At 39.4% G+C, this 18,765-nt stretch overlaps 1 protein-coding gene across 1 annotated transcript in view; it reads right to left on the reverse strand.

Moving 5' to 3' along the window:
• Positions 1 to 18,765, reverse strand: part of SNAP91 (synaptosome associated protein 91) — a 63,707-nt gene that overhangs the window by 7,084 nt on the left and 37,858 nt on the right. The window contains exons 14-25 of the mRNA XM_066315088.1: positions 17,327 to 17,341; positions 17,011 to 17,184; positions 10,762 to 10,869; positions 9,985 to 10,245; positions 9,699 to 9,776; positions 9,523 to 9,594; positions 8,964 to 9,047; positions 8,044 to 8,127; positions 4,454 to 4,591; positions 3,012 to 3,161; positions 1,666 to 1,696; positions 368 to 479 (exon numbers count right to left, since the gene is read on the reverse strand). Of these exons, the coding sequence (XP_066171185.1) occupies positions 368 to 479; positions 1,666 to 1,696; positions 3,012 to 3,161; positions 4,454 to 4,591; positions 8,044 to 8,127; positions 8,964 to 9,047; positions 9,523 to 9,594; positions 9,699 to 9,776; positions 9,985 to 10,245; positions 10,762 to 10,869; positions 17,011 to 17,184; positions 17,327 to 17,341 (1,307 nt within the window). The remainder of the gene's footprint in view (positions 1 to 367; positions 480 to 1,665; positions 1,697 to 3,011; positions 3,162 to 4,453; positions 4,592 to 8,043; positions 8,128 to 8,963; positions 9,048 to 9,522; positions 9,595 to 9,698; positions 9,777 to 9,984; positions 10,246 to 10,761; positions 10,870 to 17,010; positions 17,185 to 17,326; positions 17,342 to 18,765) is intronic.

Here is an 18,765-nt window from a genome sequence, read left to right on the forward strand (position 1 = left end):
TTTCTCTGCTTACAGCACATCAGCTTTGGATCAATAGTGTTTTATTTTGGGCACTTGACATGGGCCTGATCCTGGCCAGACCTACATGGCTAATCACACACTTGGAAATGCCCACAGGTATTAAATGTACAGGTAGAACAATATCTTGATACATATGTTAGTGTATTTCTCATTTACTACTCAATGGTTTATTTACACCAGCTGTAAATCCATTCTTAAAAAATGTGACTTGAAATACTCATATAATTTACACAGAAGCAAGCCCTTTAGCCTGAGCAGAGTGGAGCAGTCCCTACAGGTGCCCTTGCACAGTCTCATCAAATATTGGAAGTCCAATACCAGTGCTATCTATGGATTAAGCACCTACCATTGGACCACCTGGGACACCACCAGTTGACCATGTTGCAGGTGCTACTTTTGGCTGCCAGTTTGCTCCTCCTGTTAACTTTTTCTCTCCAGCATTCCACTGAAGGTCTCCCCTAACAGAAAGGGAGAGAGGCAGGTTATTATTTGCATACTTCCACAGTGAAAACAAAACCCAGTTACAGCATACATTAGCATTAGACGTGCAGCTACATTAGCTTATGGTGTATGCAGTTATTAACAGAAAGATATACTTTTAGTGACACTCAGTTTCAAGGGTTGTTAGCAGTAGACACCAGAACACTCTAAGCTGAAGTCAGTTACATGGTTATGGCCTTTGTGGTGAGAATTAAAGAGAAGTTTTACTTAGTATTGACTGAAGGTAACATATTGCATATACCCTTGCAAAGTAGGAAGAGGGACTGCTACTGCCTGTTCTACTGGGGCCAGGCAGGAGAGCTGCCTGCTAAATGTCTTTGAAAGGCCATTTCAGTGCTGGAATCTTGCTCAGACAGCTGAAGAAGGAAAGCATTCAGTTCTGCAAAAAGTTGATAGATACAAGAGAAACAAATCATTCATGGAATAAAAGGGCTGTCGAAAAACCAGGTTTTGTTACAGGCTGCTCTACCCAGAATAAAATACACCATTTGAACAAAGTAGATTGAAGGAAGCTACATTTTGGGGCTAAACCTCATGACATGTTTGTACATAACCCTCCTAGTGTCTCCACAGAGGCACAATACATTTTGAAGTCTTGCAGACAGAGGAAGACTCAGGGCACAAGCAAGCAGTTAGATTAGGAAGATAAAAAAAATAAATGCAATGTTGTAAGTATTTCTTTTTACAAAAATAAGCTTATCATTGCATGGAATGAACCTCTTTTCTATTTTGGAAGTATTTCAATGCCTACAAAATAAGTACATCCAGTATCTGTAAAAACATAACAAAACTTATATATTAGCATAGATTATTGAGGGGAGCTATACAGTTTATTATCTGGACTATCTATTCATTATAAGCTGTTTGGAAATCAGTTATCCAACATGAAGACAGTAATTTACAGGAAAAAATATTTCTAACACTCAGATTACAGACAGCAATTTTAAAAGCTGTATCAGGAACACTGAATCTTAATTATTCAGTGAACCTGCACAGAATAGAATACTTTCTTCAGAATTTTTCTGGACTGGGAGGTTGGGGCATATAACCAATTTGTTGTTTCTCAATAAACACTGAAATAGATGTAGTGCTACACAGCAGAGTAGAAAACTTCCTTTTATGTTTAAGCAAAATTGAACTTACTTTTTAGAAGTAGTACCAGAAATTCCAAGATCTGAAAATTGTAAGAAAAAAAAGGAAATAAAAAAGAAACCACACGTTCAGTAAACTGAAGCATGCCAAAGCAACAGCTTACATTTCATTGCATCTGGGCTTATCAAGAGCAAAAACATTTTGGCTGTCTTCCTTTAGACAGCATCAGGGGACTGGCCACATCTACCTCTTCTTCAGGACAAACATCTGAGAAACCCTGCAGATGTCTTGCACTTGAGAAAGTCATTTTCGCTTCAAAAGCAAACCAAAATAACTATATTTAGGCCTACAAAATGCTAAGTTGTTTAAAAGCACCAAACTATTTACCATGAATGACAACACTAATTTCTGTTCATCATTATGCATATGGAAATAAAAAGCTGTATCCTACATACACATAAATGGGACTTTGCCTGTAAGTTTGGCACTGTTTTATCTGCTCTGCCATACATGGAAGCTCCAAATAGTTTCCTTAATTACCCTTTGGAAGAAGTCTGAAGTTAAACTTTAGACAGTACACTTCTTAGAGGACCATTATAAGTCCTGTAAGTCATAAAATGCTGTTTGATTTTCTCCTCCCAACTTGGATATAGAAGATGACTTGCAGAAGACGTTTCAAGGGATTAGGTCTTGCTAACTTCTAAGCACAGTATTTTCCCCCATACCTAATAGCCATGTCAGTATCATAAGATCAGTGACATATTTGTTGTGGTGTGTTTACATATACTAAGGGAGTACTCCTTTTATACAACTTCAGCAGGATTACACCTTAGCCTAGGTGGACTTCTGTTAGGTTTTTTGGGGGGGTTGCAGCTACTAATCTCCAATTACAAAGGCTCCAGCCCTTTTCTTACTACAGGAAAGAACATATTTTAGTTTAGCATTTAAAGAACATGTTTGGTAAGTTCTCTGCCCGAGAGAAGGTCAGTTCTTGAGTGCACTCATCACCCCACTGCAACTCTTTCTCTTATTAAACATGAAGTAAGTTATTTGTGTCCACCAGCCATCAGACAGTTTGGACAATTTTCACTGTTCCATCTGTTACAGAGGGGTACATCCATTAAGAGTCTGATGTGCCTCTGAAATGTGTCACACATCACAAATGTGACATTACAAATCATATCTACCAAACAAATGCCATTATTTAACTCAGATCCTGGGCTCCAAGGACAAACCTAGACTAAGTGAATCAGCTATCTGGACCGAGCCTTATTCCAGCTGATAGCTTCCCCAGTGGAACAGGAGGACATTGAAGCAAGCTAAGATAGACAGGTATTTGGCTCCATGGAAAGGCAACATGCATGTCACACCACTTAAAACCAGAATTTGTCACTTACTGCCTACTAAGTTTGCAAGAGACGAATCAAGATCACTTCCAAGGCCTTTGCTTGCTGCTGCAGCAGGGACTGGTGCTGTGGCTGTAGGTGCTACAGGTTGACCAGAAGGAACCATAGTTGGCATAAGAAGATCACCTAAGCCATCAAACACTGGAAGTGAAAGGAAAGTGAGTCAGAAGAGCAGCTGTGATCAAAAATGCACTGCCTGCTACTCTGCTGTTGCTCAACGAATACAGCACAGACAACCACATCACAAGTCTTACCCAAACACCGTTTGACATTAAAAGTAATGCCGACAAGGGCATGCACATCATTTTACTAGACACTGAATGTACAGTAACCCTCAAAAAGCTATACCAATGGAAACTAATATGAGAAGACATGCCTAAAAGGGATTTAATTGGAGCGTTGAATCTACATAGATACAGCACCACTTCCACATGACACTATTTTTCTTACAACCATCCTTACAGAGATGTCAGATACACACACATTTGTCAGGAGATATTCATTTAAAGGTTTTTAAAATGAACATCTTGCTTTTAACACCAGGTAGAATTACTGTGGCAAAGGCAGTCTTATACCTTGACATCTCACAGTAACAGGATTGGCAGTCTCAAGATGTTACTATTCACTTGCAAGCAGCAGGGAATTGGGAAAACCTACTAACATCTTATGAGATCAGAAGGAACCAGAACCATCCACACAGACAGTGTTATTCTCCTTAGTCCAGTCATCTAACTCAAAAGTTCTTTTTTCAGATCCCTTGAAGTCAAACTGCTTGGTACATCTCATGCCTGAGTTCTATCTTCTGATCTGTATTTGAGGTACATGCTAATGTTAAGTCAACAGGGAGGGGTAGCATGTGCACTGGCAAGCAACCAAATAACCAAGCAGCAGTACTACTTCCATCTTTTTTTCTTGTACAGTTGTAGAACTCACCAATTTTAAGTTTGTAGCAAGGACCCAGCATGAAAAATATAGAATGGAAGAGATGCAAACAAAACGATAGCAGTGATAAAAGTTTAAGCTCATAGTCAGGCAAAGAACTTTAGGCCAGTTTCTGTTGTGTGTACCCTCAGGTGCCATGCAGGCTCCAGAGCACCATCAGCAGCAAGCTGACTTGCCTGTATACTTGATTTACAGAGTAGTGTTTTCCTTGTGTAATTCCTAACTCATGCTGTCAAGCACATGCAAGGATGATGCTAGTATATGTTACAGTATATGTTAGTTTGGTTTTTACTGACATGGTAGAATAAAAAATGGGTACAGAGAGCTCTTGGGCACACACCAGCCCTGTGATCACCCTGAGGTTCTTCCAGTAAGAAACAAAAAGGAGGTCACTGATATTGCTTGTACTCAGAGGCTAAATATGGTGCCATTAACTCATCTACCATACAAAACACATTAGAAAATTCAGAGGAAGAAATCCTGTGGCTCACCTGATGCATCAAATGAACTGCCAGTTGTTGGAGCTGTTGTCCCAAAAGCTGCATCAAAGTTAGGCTGCAGTAATCCAGTTTGAGCTGGAGTGACTGGGGACGGTGATGGAGAGGGAGCAATAAAAGAACCTCCAAAGCCTAAAAAAAAACCACATAAGAGAGGTGAGGAAATAAGGGTCAGCCTTGTTAGACTGTGTTTACCAAAACCTCAGTCTATAGAGGGCAGAATGATAAAGACAATTCTTACTAGACCATTTTAAAATAAAGAACGTTTCAGCAGCTTTTATGAGCTTCCCTATGTTTATTAGGCTTATTTCAGTATAATGGCACCAAGAAGCCCTCATAATCCAAATCCCAGCCCACAGCAAGTCTTGTGCTCACAGTTGCTAACCCTAAATATGGAAAAATGTCCTGGGATCAGAGGTCTGCCACGGTCTGTTCTTGACATGAGTTTGTCATGGAATAATGTAGGTTGGAAGGGATCTCTGGAGGTCAGCCAGCCACACACCCTGTTTAAAGTCAGTCTAATCAAATCAGGTTGCCCAGACATTTGCCTTGGCACCTCCAAGAGCAGATTTTACTGTCTCTCTGGGTGATCTGTTGTCATATCAGACCATTACAGTATTACTGAGTTTCCCACACACATTGCCTTTTTTTGTGCAGCCCCATGAAGAACCTGACTAGTCTCCTCTGCATACTCCCATGAGTATAGATATCTAGAAGAATTCCCTTTGGCCTTCTCAACCCCAGTTCAGCCTCTCTGCATATGTCATATGCACAAGTCACCACCTCTGTGGCTCTCCACTGAACTCACTCTAGTATGCCTTGATCCACATTAAGAGATTCTCTAATGCATTCCAGACTACCCATTCCTAGCTGCATTCCCTATCTCCCTTCCAGCACATACTACAGTGGTTCCAGTTGCCCTAGTGCCAAAGCCTGTGGTAATGATGCTTTCTCCAGCTGCTGAAAAAAGGCTTCTTTCACTTGCCTCTTCTTGAGGATGTGATCTGCAGCATATACCTGCTAAAACTGACACTAGATCATCACCTGCCCAAGGCAAAGCTGCATGCATTCAACTACTGCACAAAGTATTCATCTCCATGGAATCAGACCAGAAGCAGGGTGACCATTTCCAGGGAAGACAAAGGCAGTTCACTGCAGCAATTCCTAAACCACAGGAACCATCTAAAAAGCCAGTCTTTCCACTTCCTGAGTGAGAACAAGGAGCCTGGCAGAAGGGTGTGATCCAGTATCCATTAATAAGAGTCTGTTTAGAAAGTTCTGTAACCTTTTGCAAAGCCCCATAAAGTATCTGTTTTTTTCAGCTACAAAAGAGAAGACTTCCCAGCTTCTGGTGAAAACTTGTATGATGATTGATCTTAATTCCATAGCTTTTAGCCTTGCACAATTTAAGAGGAATACCAGGCAGTGAAACCGTAATAATTCTCTAACAAACCAAGTCCTAGTTGTCTAGAGATTGCACAAGACCCTAAGAAAGTCTGCAGAAAGAGCAGCAACTGTTAGATATGTTGTCTGAACACCCTCAACTGCCTGATTTTGAGGTTGCTTTTACATAGCCAAGTAAGATTTCATATAAGGACACATTATTAGAGTATATACCAGGACACACATGCACACAGTTTAATTGGATAGAAAGATCTAGAAGGAAAAAAGGCTAGACTGTTGTATTTATCAGCAAAGTTCTAGTTTTGTCTGCTGAAAGGCTTGGAGTATGAAAACATTTCTTCCAAATTTCCTAAGCAAGCCAAGAGCAGGAACTCATTTGACAGCAGAACACTTAAGACAATTATGAATAGTAAGTATACTCATAACATTATGCACACAAACACTTAGTACAACCAAACACTCATAAACCATGAAGGACAAGCCTTCAGCCACCATATGAACTCCAGACACTCTTAAATTTAAAACTGGATTACACTGCAGGCTATACATCTGCCATTATCTACAGTGAACAAATGCTTAGCAATATGCTGCAATGTTTATAGACTCCCTCTGTCTGCCAAAATAAAAAAATCAAATCTACTTAGAGCCCTTTGGAATGTATATTCAAAGCATAAATAAAATAAAATTTAAAAAATCATCTATTCACCCCAACTGCTTCAGGTCTGCTTGATTATTTAGACTTAGAACATCCCTTTTATAATTTAGGTTTTGATTTAATGCAACTCATCACATTCAGAGAGCACATTGCTGAAGTTGAAAGCCATCTGGAGCACAATTCCTACTTGCATTTAGGCTTAGTTATGAATAACAACATAAAATATTTTATATTGTAATGTTTGTACACAGCAGAATTAGCTTCTGTCCAACAACATCGTTGCACCCAGTCTCCTGACAATATATGTAACTGCAAGACTATCACGTTCCAGAATCTATTAGTTAAAACCTGATCTATGGCCTTAAGCCATCCATAAACGAATACAAAGACCTATTGAAGCAATATGAAAAAAAAGGCAGTCTTTTACCATAAAATCTGAAGCAGTCTGTCCTAAAGCTTTAGCATGCATTTACACATTATGTCCTAATTTAAGAATCTGGCTTGCTGATTGAGAATGGATGTATACCTTATTATTATCTAGGCAACTTCTTCCTTCCTGTGGCACTACTAGACAGTGTCCACACTCCAAGCAGTTACTTGAAAATGTAGTGATAACTGCCCACCAATTCAACAAACTGTGCTGGTTTTGGCTAGGGTAGTGCCAATTTCAATCATGACACACATTCTGCTTTCAGAAACATGAAAGAATTTGAGACAAACCAGAATTTCTACAAACCAGAAGTGCACGTGTTGGGATTTTGCTCTCTACAAACTTCCAACTGGGATGGGGATGAGTTACAGCTGTTTAGCACAATCACTGTAGCCACTACAATGCATGGTATAGTACAAACTTTGGATAGAAAAGTAGTAGACACAGAATTCAGCTGCTTATCCATAGGGTGCAGACTAAAATAATACAGTTATCCAACCTTTGATATAGGGTGTGACAGTGATGCCACATTCAGCCCAAGCAGTGACCTCATCTCTCCCAGTGTAAGGAGAGGGTCTCTATCATTTCCCTGCCCTTGTGCTCAGAAAAGCATGCTTTCATCATCCCACCCTCCTTGCCTAAAAGCAAGACTGCTACCAAGTCAGCCATTCAAGCTAACATTTAAGTGTTCAACCTGCCTCAATTAAAGCAACCAAACTGAATGCACTCGAAGTTTAATTAGCAGTAAGGAACAAGAAGCGTAGCCTGAAATATTTCTAACTTTAGTACTGCTACACACAGCCAAAGAAACTTTACACAGACACTCATACTCAGTGAACAGTACAGAAAAATAAGGCTGTGTGAGGTAGGAAAGCAAGGAACATGGAAAGAAGATAATCTAGAAAGTTAGCTTGTACTTCAGTATACTGCCTCCATTATAAGTCACTCTAGTTTTAATTAAAATATCTAAAGTACTAAGAAATCTTGTGAATAAGCATTTTATTTCACTATCTACATCCAAGGAACATAAAAGATTTCAAACACCATTTCATAGTACTGCTCTAAAGTAACAAGCTTTTAGAAGATCTTTATTACCAGCAAGTAGGTCTGCAGAGGCTGAGGAACTAGAAGCAGCCTGGGTTGTGGGCTGGGGTTCAGAAGCACTACTTCCAAAAGCATCTAAAGGGAATTCCAGAAAGCATCAAAAAAAGGTGAGGAGTTCAATATTAAATACATCAATTCATCATGTATCGTAAACAAAAGATGACAAAATAACCATTTCATACATCAGAAGAAGAAAATTAAACTGCTTGGCCATCCTTATTGCAGAGCAGTACCATGGATGCAAAGTTCAGGTGGAAAAAAGGATTATTACAAACCACTACTTGAAAAAATCTCTTATTTGGGCTTCTTCTCAGACACAAACAACACCATTCAAGACAACAGGGTTTTGGAGATGAATGCATTAGCTGAAAGTTTGGAGTAATTCCAGCCAGAAGCCAGTGGCTCACATGAAATCTTTTTAGAGGAATATCTCACTAATGTCTGAAATTCACCGCTTCTAAGCACCATTTCTGTTCTTCAACATGCTTAGAGTTGGCTGTGCCCATCCTAATTTCCACCTTGTTAAACCCTGTGATTCAGATATACCCAGGCTGAGACAAATCACCCTCAGAACTTCAGCTGCTTTGAGAAACGGAACAGAGAGAAAACAGCATGACCATGGAGATTAGCAAAGAAGGAAAAGGACAGAGCAGAATTTCACTGGACATCTGAAGAAGAGCCATGCACTGACTGGGGACAGAATGGAAAGTGTCATGACAAGACAAAGACCACACCAACAGCTTATTTGCAGTTCGTTATGGTGCAATTTTAAGAACCAGACATGCCAGACTCAGCCCTAAGGTCACACAGAAAAGTTGTGAGAAGGGGAAACCCGCAGCTTTAGCAAAGCGCAAAGGTAATTGAAATGAAGTGATTCAACTCTGAAGTGGTGAGGAAACAAAAATACCCACCACCAAATAGGTCAATCACACCTGAAGAATCCACCTTTGCTGGAGAGGCAGTGGGTAGAGGAGAGGGGGCTGCAAATGCATCCACTGCAGTAAGCATAGGATAAATAATATTTAGTATCAGCAAGGCAACAATGATAGCTAAATATTTTAAAGCCACATGGGCTCCAACAGTTAGAACTACAGGTTTGGTAAATTCAGGTAATAGTCTCCAGAACTGCAAACAGAAAGTGTTACATTTCTCACACAGCAACTGAAAACCACAGTACTTTAAAGAAAGCATTGCTTATTAAGCATTTTCTTATGCTTAGAGGAGGATTTCCTCTCTCAACAACTACATCACTTACTTCCTGAACTTCAGTGTCAGCCACTTCATGATTTGCATCTTCAGCAAGTGCACATCTTGTGACCAAAGCAGCAAACTTAAAACTTAATATTTCTTGATATTTCAGTTTAAAGATGTAAACTGGCAGTAAGATGATTTTTTTTTTTTTTTTTTAACTTTTGGAAAAATTCCAAACCCAGGACGTCTGTGGAATGGCCTGTGAAAACAAGCACTCACCAGATAAAAGATCACCAGTGAGAGAACTCTCAGGCACAGGAGAAGCTGCAGGTTGTGGAGATGAAAATGTATCTTCCAGAAATAAAAGAAAAAACAAGAAGTAAGTATCACTGAAATAAGTTTACACCATTGCACAGCCTCAAAGCAGCAGAGTATCAGAACCATTCTCTCTTTACCTGTACCAAAGAGATCTATGCTAGGAGTAGCATCTGGTTTAGGTGCTGCAGGTGCATCAGGAGCAGACTCAAACAAATCTAAGGCCAAGAACACAACACATCTTTAACTCATTTTTGAAAGGCAGGACTGAAAACAGAAGTTTCCAATTTTGCACGTCATATTTGAAATTAATAGGCTCTCTGGTTTGAAAGCCTAGCACACAACACGCATGCAACAATGAATTGCTCATTTGGTACTCCTGACAAGATCAATCCACCAGAATCAAAGAGTTAAAAACAAAATTACCACCAAATATATCTAGAGCAGGAGGAGCGGAGGTGGTGGCGGTAGCAGAAGTGGTGGCAGTAGTGGTGGTAGTGGCAGTAGCTGTAGTAGCAGTAGCAGCAGCAGCAACAGCAGCAGCTGGAGAAGGAGTTGTTGCAGGAACTGGAGTGGCTGCACTAGTTGTAGGGGTAACTACAGGAACAGCAGTCTCTGTTGGCTTCATAGCAAAGAGGTCCAGCTCAGGAGCAGCCTCTGCACTACCTTCGGATGGGGCAAAGGGGTCTTGTAAAAAGGAGAGGGGAAATATATGTGTATGCATACTTAGGATCAGTGAGGGAGGAAGTCAAGAACAAAGCAACTATAGGCAATGCACACACTGCAAATACACACACACACGGAGGAGGTCACTGTAACATCTAGCTTACTTATCCAGAGATTTTACTTAAGTTTTTCTAAAATCAAGGCTGTCTGACAGGCTGAACAGTCTACTTACTAGAGGGGAGAACTTTCAGTGGCTCTTTGGCAAGGCCAAAAAACCAAATATGACAGAGGACTATCCAGGCTACTGCTTACAACCCAGCACTGACAGAACTGTTCATTAGCACTACCAAATAAACACAAAGTCACTGGGACTCAGAAACAGGCAGTTTTGTTAAGCATGCTCTTCAGTTTAAGGTTTGTTTTTACCAATTGCAAACACCGTGAAATTTTCAGAAAAACACACTGCCATGTAGTTTAAACAAACAAATAAAAAAATCCCCAGCAAAACAAGAGACTATCTAATGACATAAAACCCACCATTTCCTGAACATGCATCAAGAGCTGCTGCTACAGGGGTTGGGGTAGCTGGTGCTGCTGCCCCTTCAGCTGCTGCAGGGGCTTCCCCAGGAGAAGCTGCAAAGGCATCTTGGGTGCAGTTTAAGAACAGAAATTAAAAAAAAAAAAAAAAAAAAAAAAAAAAAGGAAAGAATAAAGAGAAGAAAAATATAGTAAAATAACCAAGTTAAATTGCATAGGTAGATCCCCTTATACAACATGAATGTAATTACTCCAACAGCAAGACAACTCATGCAGTGCAGAACTCTGTCTCTCCCCCAACCCCATACAAGCAGGTTCTGGACAGGGTTTGCAGATGGAGCTTCTTGGGTTGCCCACAGTAAGCATAGGGAGTGTAAAAGGCATTATTCTCATTGTATAAGGGTTCAGAGCAGCATGCTCACATACTACCCAAAATGAACTAATTAACAAAATTAATTTAAGAGCAGATATTAACAACTTGCATGCTCGAAGCCTGTATTACATGTGATTAATCTGCAACTGTGAATTTACTTGCATAGTGCTTTGCACTGTTATGAACAACAATTAAATTCCTCTGGCAGATATCTGCATCTACCATTTCTGGTCTTTGAGCCAAGTCAGTCATGCAACATCTGAAAAATTGAACTTACTTGTTTCTTAACAGTATTCCAACTGGATCTTTCTGAAGCCATAACCTGATGCATAGGTTATATTTATTCAGCTTGCTTCAAACAGATCAATATTGTTCATCTTAACCAATGGCTGGCGAGCCATAACCTGTCTGTCCTTTTAGGATCACTTCTAGGCCAACCAGCCAAGTTAGGGAAAACAACCAATTTGGGGTTTTGGAATGACTTGCTCATGAGGTTTTTGTTGTTGTTGTTGTTTTTGTTTTGTTTTAGTTTTTTTTTTTTTGTTTTGTTTTGTTTATTTTTGTTTGCCACTTGCTCTTTGATTGTTTTTTTCTTTTTGTTTGTGAGTTCCTAAGTGGGATGCTTAAATTTTAAGCTGTGAACAGCATTATTTCTAGGATTAAACCAGCATTTGTGCTCTTAAGTCTATGAAGTAGTCCTAATGGACAGTGCCATTTGGACTATCCTCATAGGGAAGCATTTTCTTCACAAAAAAAAGACTACACAATGAGGACTAAATACTTCAAGATGCTTGTAATGGACATTTTTCTACTGCTACAGAAATTAGCAAGTTAAAAAAAATCTGTTGGGGAATACTGCAATTGCACTGTCAAATTAGCACAGGAAAAAGCTTAACATGCTTTAACTTGACTGCCAATTTTAAAATGAAAACAACCATTTAAAAAACAAATTCGTGCCAAGTAATCTAAAAAGCTCAAAAGAACATGCATCAAAACTTCAACAGAACAGAAGAAAGCCCACTAGTCTTGTACAATAGAATTAAAATGAGTTAGTAGCAAAAAAGGCCTGCTAATAAGCCATTTCAAATATAATTCTATTTTTCAAGTAACAGGGTTGTTCAACAACAAAACTGGATGGCAGTTGTCCAAGTAAAAACATCAGAATGAGTCAAACATCCCAGTGCTGTATGTGTACCAGACACTGGCGTGCACCATGTGGAAGGAATTCAGCACAGAACTGAACTGAAGAGTTTTGCATCATCCTCCTTGAGAAGGTGTTTTGTGTAACATCATGTGTGCTCAGTTTTGCATTACAGGGCCAGCTTTCATATGAAGGGACACCCTGGGCTCTTTCAAAAAAACCTATTATTTGTGCCCACACAAATAGCTTGTAGCCCAACAGCACAGACAGACATTGGTCAACCATACTTATAATTATTTCCCAGAATGAAAGGATAGACTGCAGATAAGATTTAAGGCAGAAATTCAGAATGTATAGAGCTAGTCACTAGTCCTTTGTTGGGATCACTTCAGCCTCAGAGTGACACCTATTCCTGTCCATATACTGGCTATTGAAGTTCCACATGTAACAGTCACAGATATTCAGGTGGGCACAAGTTCCTTCCAGCCCACAGATGCAAGGAAACAGTTTGGCACCAGCTTTATATTTTACTGACACTTCTTGCCAAGCACTGTAATTTTTTTTAGCATCAGACTTGGGTTAAATGGCAGATGGGATAAACATCTAAGTTCATACTGGAACCTAAATAAAAAATGTTATAGTAAGAACTCCTAATATTAGTTACTCTGATTAGTTCAAGAAACTTCTACAAACATAGAGACAAACCAACTGAACAGGTGACCCTACACAGCTTAAACCAAAGGTTTGCCATTGAGTCTTTCTTAAGTTAGTGCTTATTAAGTTCCTTTCAAAAGGCTCTGCTGCTCCTGCACAGCTGCCCTCTGCTAACATCTAGCATAACATGCAAAAATTCGATACAATTAAATCTGCATATTTTATTATTTAAAAAAAGGATAGTTTCATTTTTTTTGTTCTTCCATATTGGTGTAGTAATACTGCATTTGCACATTCAGCAGTGTAAGGGATTTTCTCCCCTTAAAGCAGTTCCTGTAGTCTTTATATTTTTGCATCTTCTGTTTAAAAAGTGAATTTAGCTTTTGACTTCTAGAATCAAGCAACATATGGCCCTCACTCGATTTTCTTGACATCCTGAAAACTTAAAAGAGATGTTACTGAGACCTTTGCAAGTTCACACTGCATGGAACATCTACCAGGAGTGACAGGTAAGTATTATGTACTGCATTACACTTGAATTCATAAATATAGTTCTTACTGAAATAGTGTGCAAACGAGGGGTTTTCAAAGTTGTTAAACACTGAAGAAGTGCTTCAATACATCTTGCCAGCAGCAAAGTAAGTGTTCCTGCAGAGTGATCTCTTTTACCTCATAAATTCAGGCTTTATTTGCTGCCATGGCATCAATACATGACAAACTTACACAGATGATACAACTGACTTTTAATCACTAATGTATTACGAAACATGTGAAATAATCCCATGGAAGTCACAAGTAGAGGAAAGATCATAGAACTGAAGTGTAGACAAGAAACTCTGTTTCCAGAGTTTTTTCCCTCTTCAGTCACTCATTACTTTTTGACATAGAAAACCTGACCTGAATTACAAGGAAATATTTCACCATGCTCAGAGCTAGGAAATAATAATATTTGTGCAAAGCGTTACTGTGGTTTTTTTTGTATTTATTAACTAAGTGCTAGCTTGCTATACCAGCATAAGGGGCATTCATTAGCCTTAACTGCCAAAAGTCTTTATCAGTTTGCCCACAGTTTCTTTATAGAAACACCACAGTTCTGCCCACTTACGATTCAAGTCATCTTAATGCCTAATAACTGACATTTGCAGTGTCTGCCATGACTTATTACTTGCACTGATTGCAGAGTAATCTCACAACGAAATGTAACTCAAGAGTATGTTACACATGTCTGAAAATACTGTGCCCAAATTCTATTACTGAGTGGCATTGCCTTTCTTCTACCTTTGCATTTCTCTTTCACAGGAATGATTCCAGCTGCACTTTGAAAATAGCCTCCTCTTGTTTGTCTTTGAAATATGATTAGGAGTTTCGAGAGTTGGCACAGGTAACTGAAAGCTTGCCTGTTAATCAGATGGAATTCTTTAAAAAAGCTATGCTGGGTCAATCCTGCGTTTCTCATCTGCTTTCCAATGCCATATTAGCAATGAACACATAATGCAGAGCTTATCTCTGAAAGACAACGCCCTGTCCTAGGCAGCATGCAGACTCCTATCAGCTGAAGTAGCAGCCATACAGTGAAGCCAACAGTTATTCCAAAACCTCCTCTACTGCTTCTTCCTTCAGCTTGGTCACCTTTTCCCTGCAGCCTTCAGCTTCTTTCCCTACACAGACACTCCCTGAAGACTTTACATTCTTTCTCCTGAGATCACTGCTCTTGAACCTTCTCCTACCATGCCCGACCACAAGATTTTGTGAAGCAACAAGGCACTGGCAAGCTGCAAGAAGTTAAGGTGACCTTGAAGGCTGTATCTCCAGCAGACCTCAAAGGTGAAATACCTACTTAATAGGATTAAGTGTAAGCATGTCTAGCATCACAAAAACTCGAGTGCAGCAGTGTCTGCCCAAAAATGACCTCTTGCCCTGGACACTGCCTTAAGGTAACAAGGAATGCTATTATATGATGCTAGAATATACTCACAGCAGAGCCTTCAGAAAAAAAAGAAACAAAAAAAAAATCAAACCATGAGCAGAGAGATGGAAGTTCAATATAGACTCATAGATCTTAAAAGGGTCTGTCTACTGGGTGTCTTGAAGGCACTGCAAAAGTATCTTTGCTGCTGAGTGCATTTAGAAATTTTTCTAACTGAGAACTAGATTTTTTCTGCTATCATAAACAACAGAACCTTGCTTTGTTCTGAAGTGTTCCAGGAAAAAAAATCAATATTCATCTAATGTATAATCCACTGGACATTTATAGTATTTGAGTGACAAAATACATTCTCTTTAAAGAGATCAAGACACAGAAGTCTGCATACTGCAAGAGTGAAATTCTTTCCACACTGAAGGGTGAAGCTCCACTTCTTAACATGAATCACTAAGTTATCTAATGATCAGTTAAATCTCTAGAAACTAAACACATCCAGGTCTTTGCCTGACAAGCCTGGAAGCAGGCACATGATTTGGCAGCAGCTGTTTTTCCAGGCACAGAGTGTGGAAAGGTAGGAAAAAACCCTTGCATCTTGTTGCTGAAGTACTGGAAGAACAAGCACAGATAGTTGTTTTTCTAATCCTGTTTCAAGTTTACTGTGATTTCTATCCATTTAACTGTTCTTTCATTTTTCAAAAAGTCATATACCTATTACTAAATAATTGATTACTAAATTAATTACTAAATGACTAAGTTAATAAATTAATAATGCAATTTGAAGGTGTAGTATCCAAGATTGGCTCGACCTCTGTGCTTACATACTGTAAGTTTTAGACTCAATGCATCTGCAGGGTTATTAATGAGCACAGGCCCTGGCTTCTGCAACAGGCTCCTGAGAGCAACCAACATCAGACCCTCTCGCTCCTAGTGGCATCCAGAACCTTGGCCACGGCAATTTTGAAGATGCTTCTCAACTGGTTGATCTCGTGGCACTTGGATTAGTATCAATCTTTGTAAAAGGAGGGGCAAGCAGCAAGTAGCAGCTGTATTCCTTTCTTACAGCTTTTCAGCACTTTTACCACAGGATAATTTGGTGCTGCCTGTTGAAGCCAGTCCTAAAAACACCTTCTAACTGGGAACTTTCAGTCTTAAGGAAACACCTTTGTAGTCAAACTGCTTATGTAGGAGACCTCTCTGGCACTCCTGTCAGTAGAAGTGATAGATAAACACACTCCACAGAGAACATACTGGAATTCAGTCTTGATAGCAAGTAAGTTATTACTTATTCCTGACATCTCCTGTCATGCTGGAAGTATGCATGAGAGAAAACTAGAAAAACACAGTGGTCAGGTGATCTTAAACATAGTTTGTAAATGAGAAGATTTCTCCATTACTGGGCTGGTGTATTGTTCGAAAGAAAAGTAATTTCTGGCATGCTGTTGGGAAGCCTCCTGCTTCACAGGAATACCAAGAATACTGATAACATACAGTGGGAAATGTATTCTTACTCAAGTGGATAGCAAATAACATTAGAAACTGAATCAGCATGACTAAAGTCTAAGGATATTTTTCCTTTTTTACCTTTACATATCATTATTTGCATAGTTGGCATTTAGTACAAGTTCACCACCCCTTCAATTTATTGCAAATATTTTTGAAATTAAACCCAGATTCAAGATTGCTGAAATACAGTATCCAGCTGGCTTGACATTCTATTTGCAAGAAATACCCAAAAGAAACAAAACACAGCACAAGCATGACACATAACGAAGGGGAAGACACTTTCACATCCATCCTCTTCAACTAAAAAAAGCACAGCTGCTTTTCTCAGAAACTGTACTAGTTATTAAATAATGTGCAAACAATTCCTGCTTACCCCCCTGTGGACCTGAGAACTACTGTCCTTAGCTGCTCAATCATAAGGTAACTCAGTCTTAAGCTTTACAGTTTTCCATATATATGCAGAAGAGTCTATTAGCTAAAAGCACAGCAAACAGAGGTAGTTGGGCAGTTTATATTTCCTGGTCCATCTAGCATCCAACACACAGGCACTTCTGGTACAGCTGGCTAAACCAGAGGCCTTGTTACGCAGCTGAGCTCAGTGTTGCTTTGACTGCATCATGAACTGGAGTAGAGCACTACAGCAACGAAACTAACCTCCAAAGAGATCCACTTCAGCAGTGGCAGCAGTGACAGTGGGAGCTGTAGCAGCAGCAGCAGCTGTAGTAGTGGTAGTATCAGTAGTTGGAGCAGTAGTCGCAGTAGGCTCTGGGGCAAATGGATCTGAGATCTGTGGCTCAGAGGTAACACCGGAAAGTGCGGCCAGATTATCTATATGCAACCATGTAATGAAGACCAAACAGGAAAGGTAAGGGGAAAGGCAAAGACCACAGTCACTCAGCCTCAGAAAGCCAGAGCTTTTAGTAAGGAGTCTTAACATACAGAGGTCTAAGAAATTGAAAATACTACTCACCCTCTCCCAAGAGGTCTAGTGATTGTCCATTAAAATGACAGCAGAATAAAAAAACAGAGTAATTAGTAGAATTGCCAGATTGAAGATGTTCATTAGCCAAATGTTCATGCTAAATCACATGTCTAGGTTATGTCTAGAAACATTATTTCTGCACTTGCTTTTCTAACATTCAAGAAGTTATTCTGACATGACAAAATTCATTCTGTTTAACAACTCCTCAAAACAGAACCAGTACATCCCTAGAACCATTCACAGGACAGGCACTAAAGCAAGGGTACTTTAGTAGCGAGCAGCTTGCAAATCGTGTTAAGTGACTTCAGGATGTGATACATGGCATCCCTAGTCCCCAAATATATTCTGAGAGACAAACAGGTGGTGGTTCTTGGACTTGGGACAACTGTTAAGTGCAAAACAAATAAATAAATAAATGAATAGAGCAGCTCCTCTTCAAAAGATTTTTCTGCATTTATGATAGAGCAAACATGCTCTGCAGGAACAACTAACTCTGTTAACACTTGCTATGAGGAGTATGAATGTTGACAGCATAAGCATAAGCAGACTGGCTCTGCTCCAAGTTTGGCTCCTTAGTCAACTGCTTCTGGAAGCCAATGAAGCATCTTTAATGACAGACTTTCCTACAATTTGATGTCCTCTAAGATCAGTCAGATTGAGCTGAAACACAGTTTTGTCTACATAAAAATCAACTATGAGATATAAAAAACATGTGAAAACTAATAAGTTTGTCCTATTAAATTTTTATTCTGTAATTAGGATAGTCTGAGCTCAGCAGCTACCTATTTACTAACCAGTATCTCAGTGCTGCTCCTAGATTCTTTGTACACATGACAGGGTCATGGGTTCACCTGATCCACAGCAAAAAAACAGCAAGGAGAGTCCTGATGCTTTACTGTGGGTCAGCATTTGGAAGCAAAACGATTTGAGCAGGCACAGCCCTATCTTTACAAATCTGTCTTTATTTTACAACACTTGTAAAAAGGCAGCAAAAACCTAAATTTAGGTTTTTTACAATTTTCATAACATTCCTTGGGCAAGCTATACTTGAGACTGACGGTACAAGCTGAACTAAGTCAAAATACCATTCTGAAAGAGCAGAACAGTACATTAAAAATGCAGCACCCTGGTATCCCATTACTGCACACCAGGTGAATGTCTAGCAGCTAGACTTGGAATAAATAACTGTTGGCAAACTTTTAAGTTCTATTAGCTTAGTCTTCAATGTCTTTTTGTTATTCAGTTATGTTATAGAACTCAATACAGTGAAATTATAATTATCCAGCACAACAACCTACACTTAGTATTTATATGGGAATGACTAAAAGCAGTGGCTTTTCATTGAGTAATATTGAAGTAACAACACTGTTAGCAAATCCATGTTCTAAGGCACACCGTAAGGGAGTTCAGAGCAGAAATTCAAGTCA

The sequence above is a fragment of the Sylvia atricapilla genome, chromosome 3 (assembly GCF_009819655.1).
Source record: "Sylvia atricapilla isolate bSylAtr1 chromosome 3, bSylAtr1.pri, whole genome shotgun sequence".
Lineage (NCBI taxonomy): Eukaryota > Metazoa > Chordata > Aves > Passeriformes > Sylviidae > Sylvia > Sylvia atricapilla.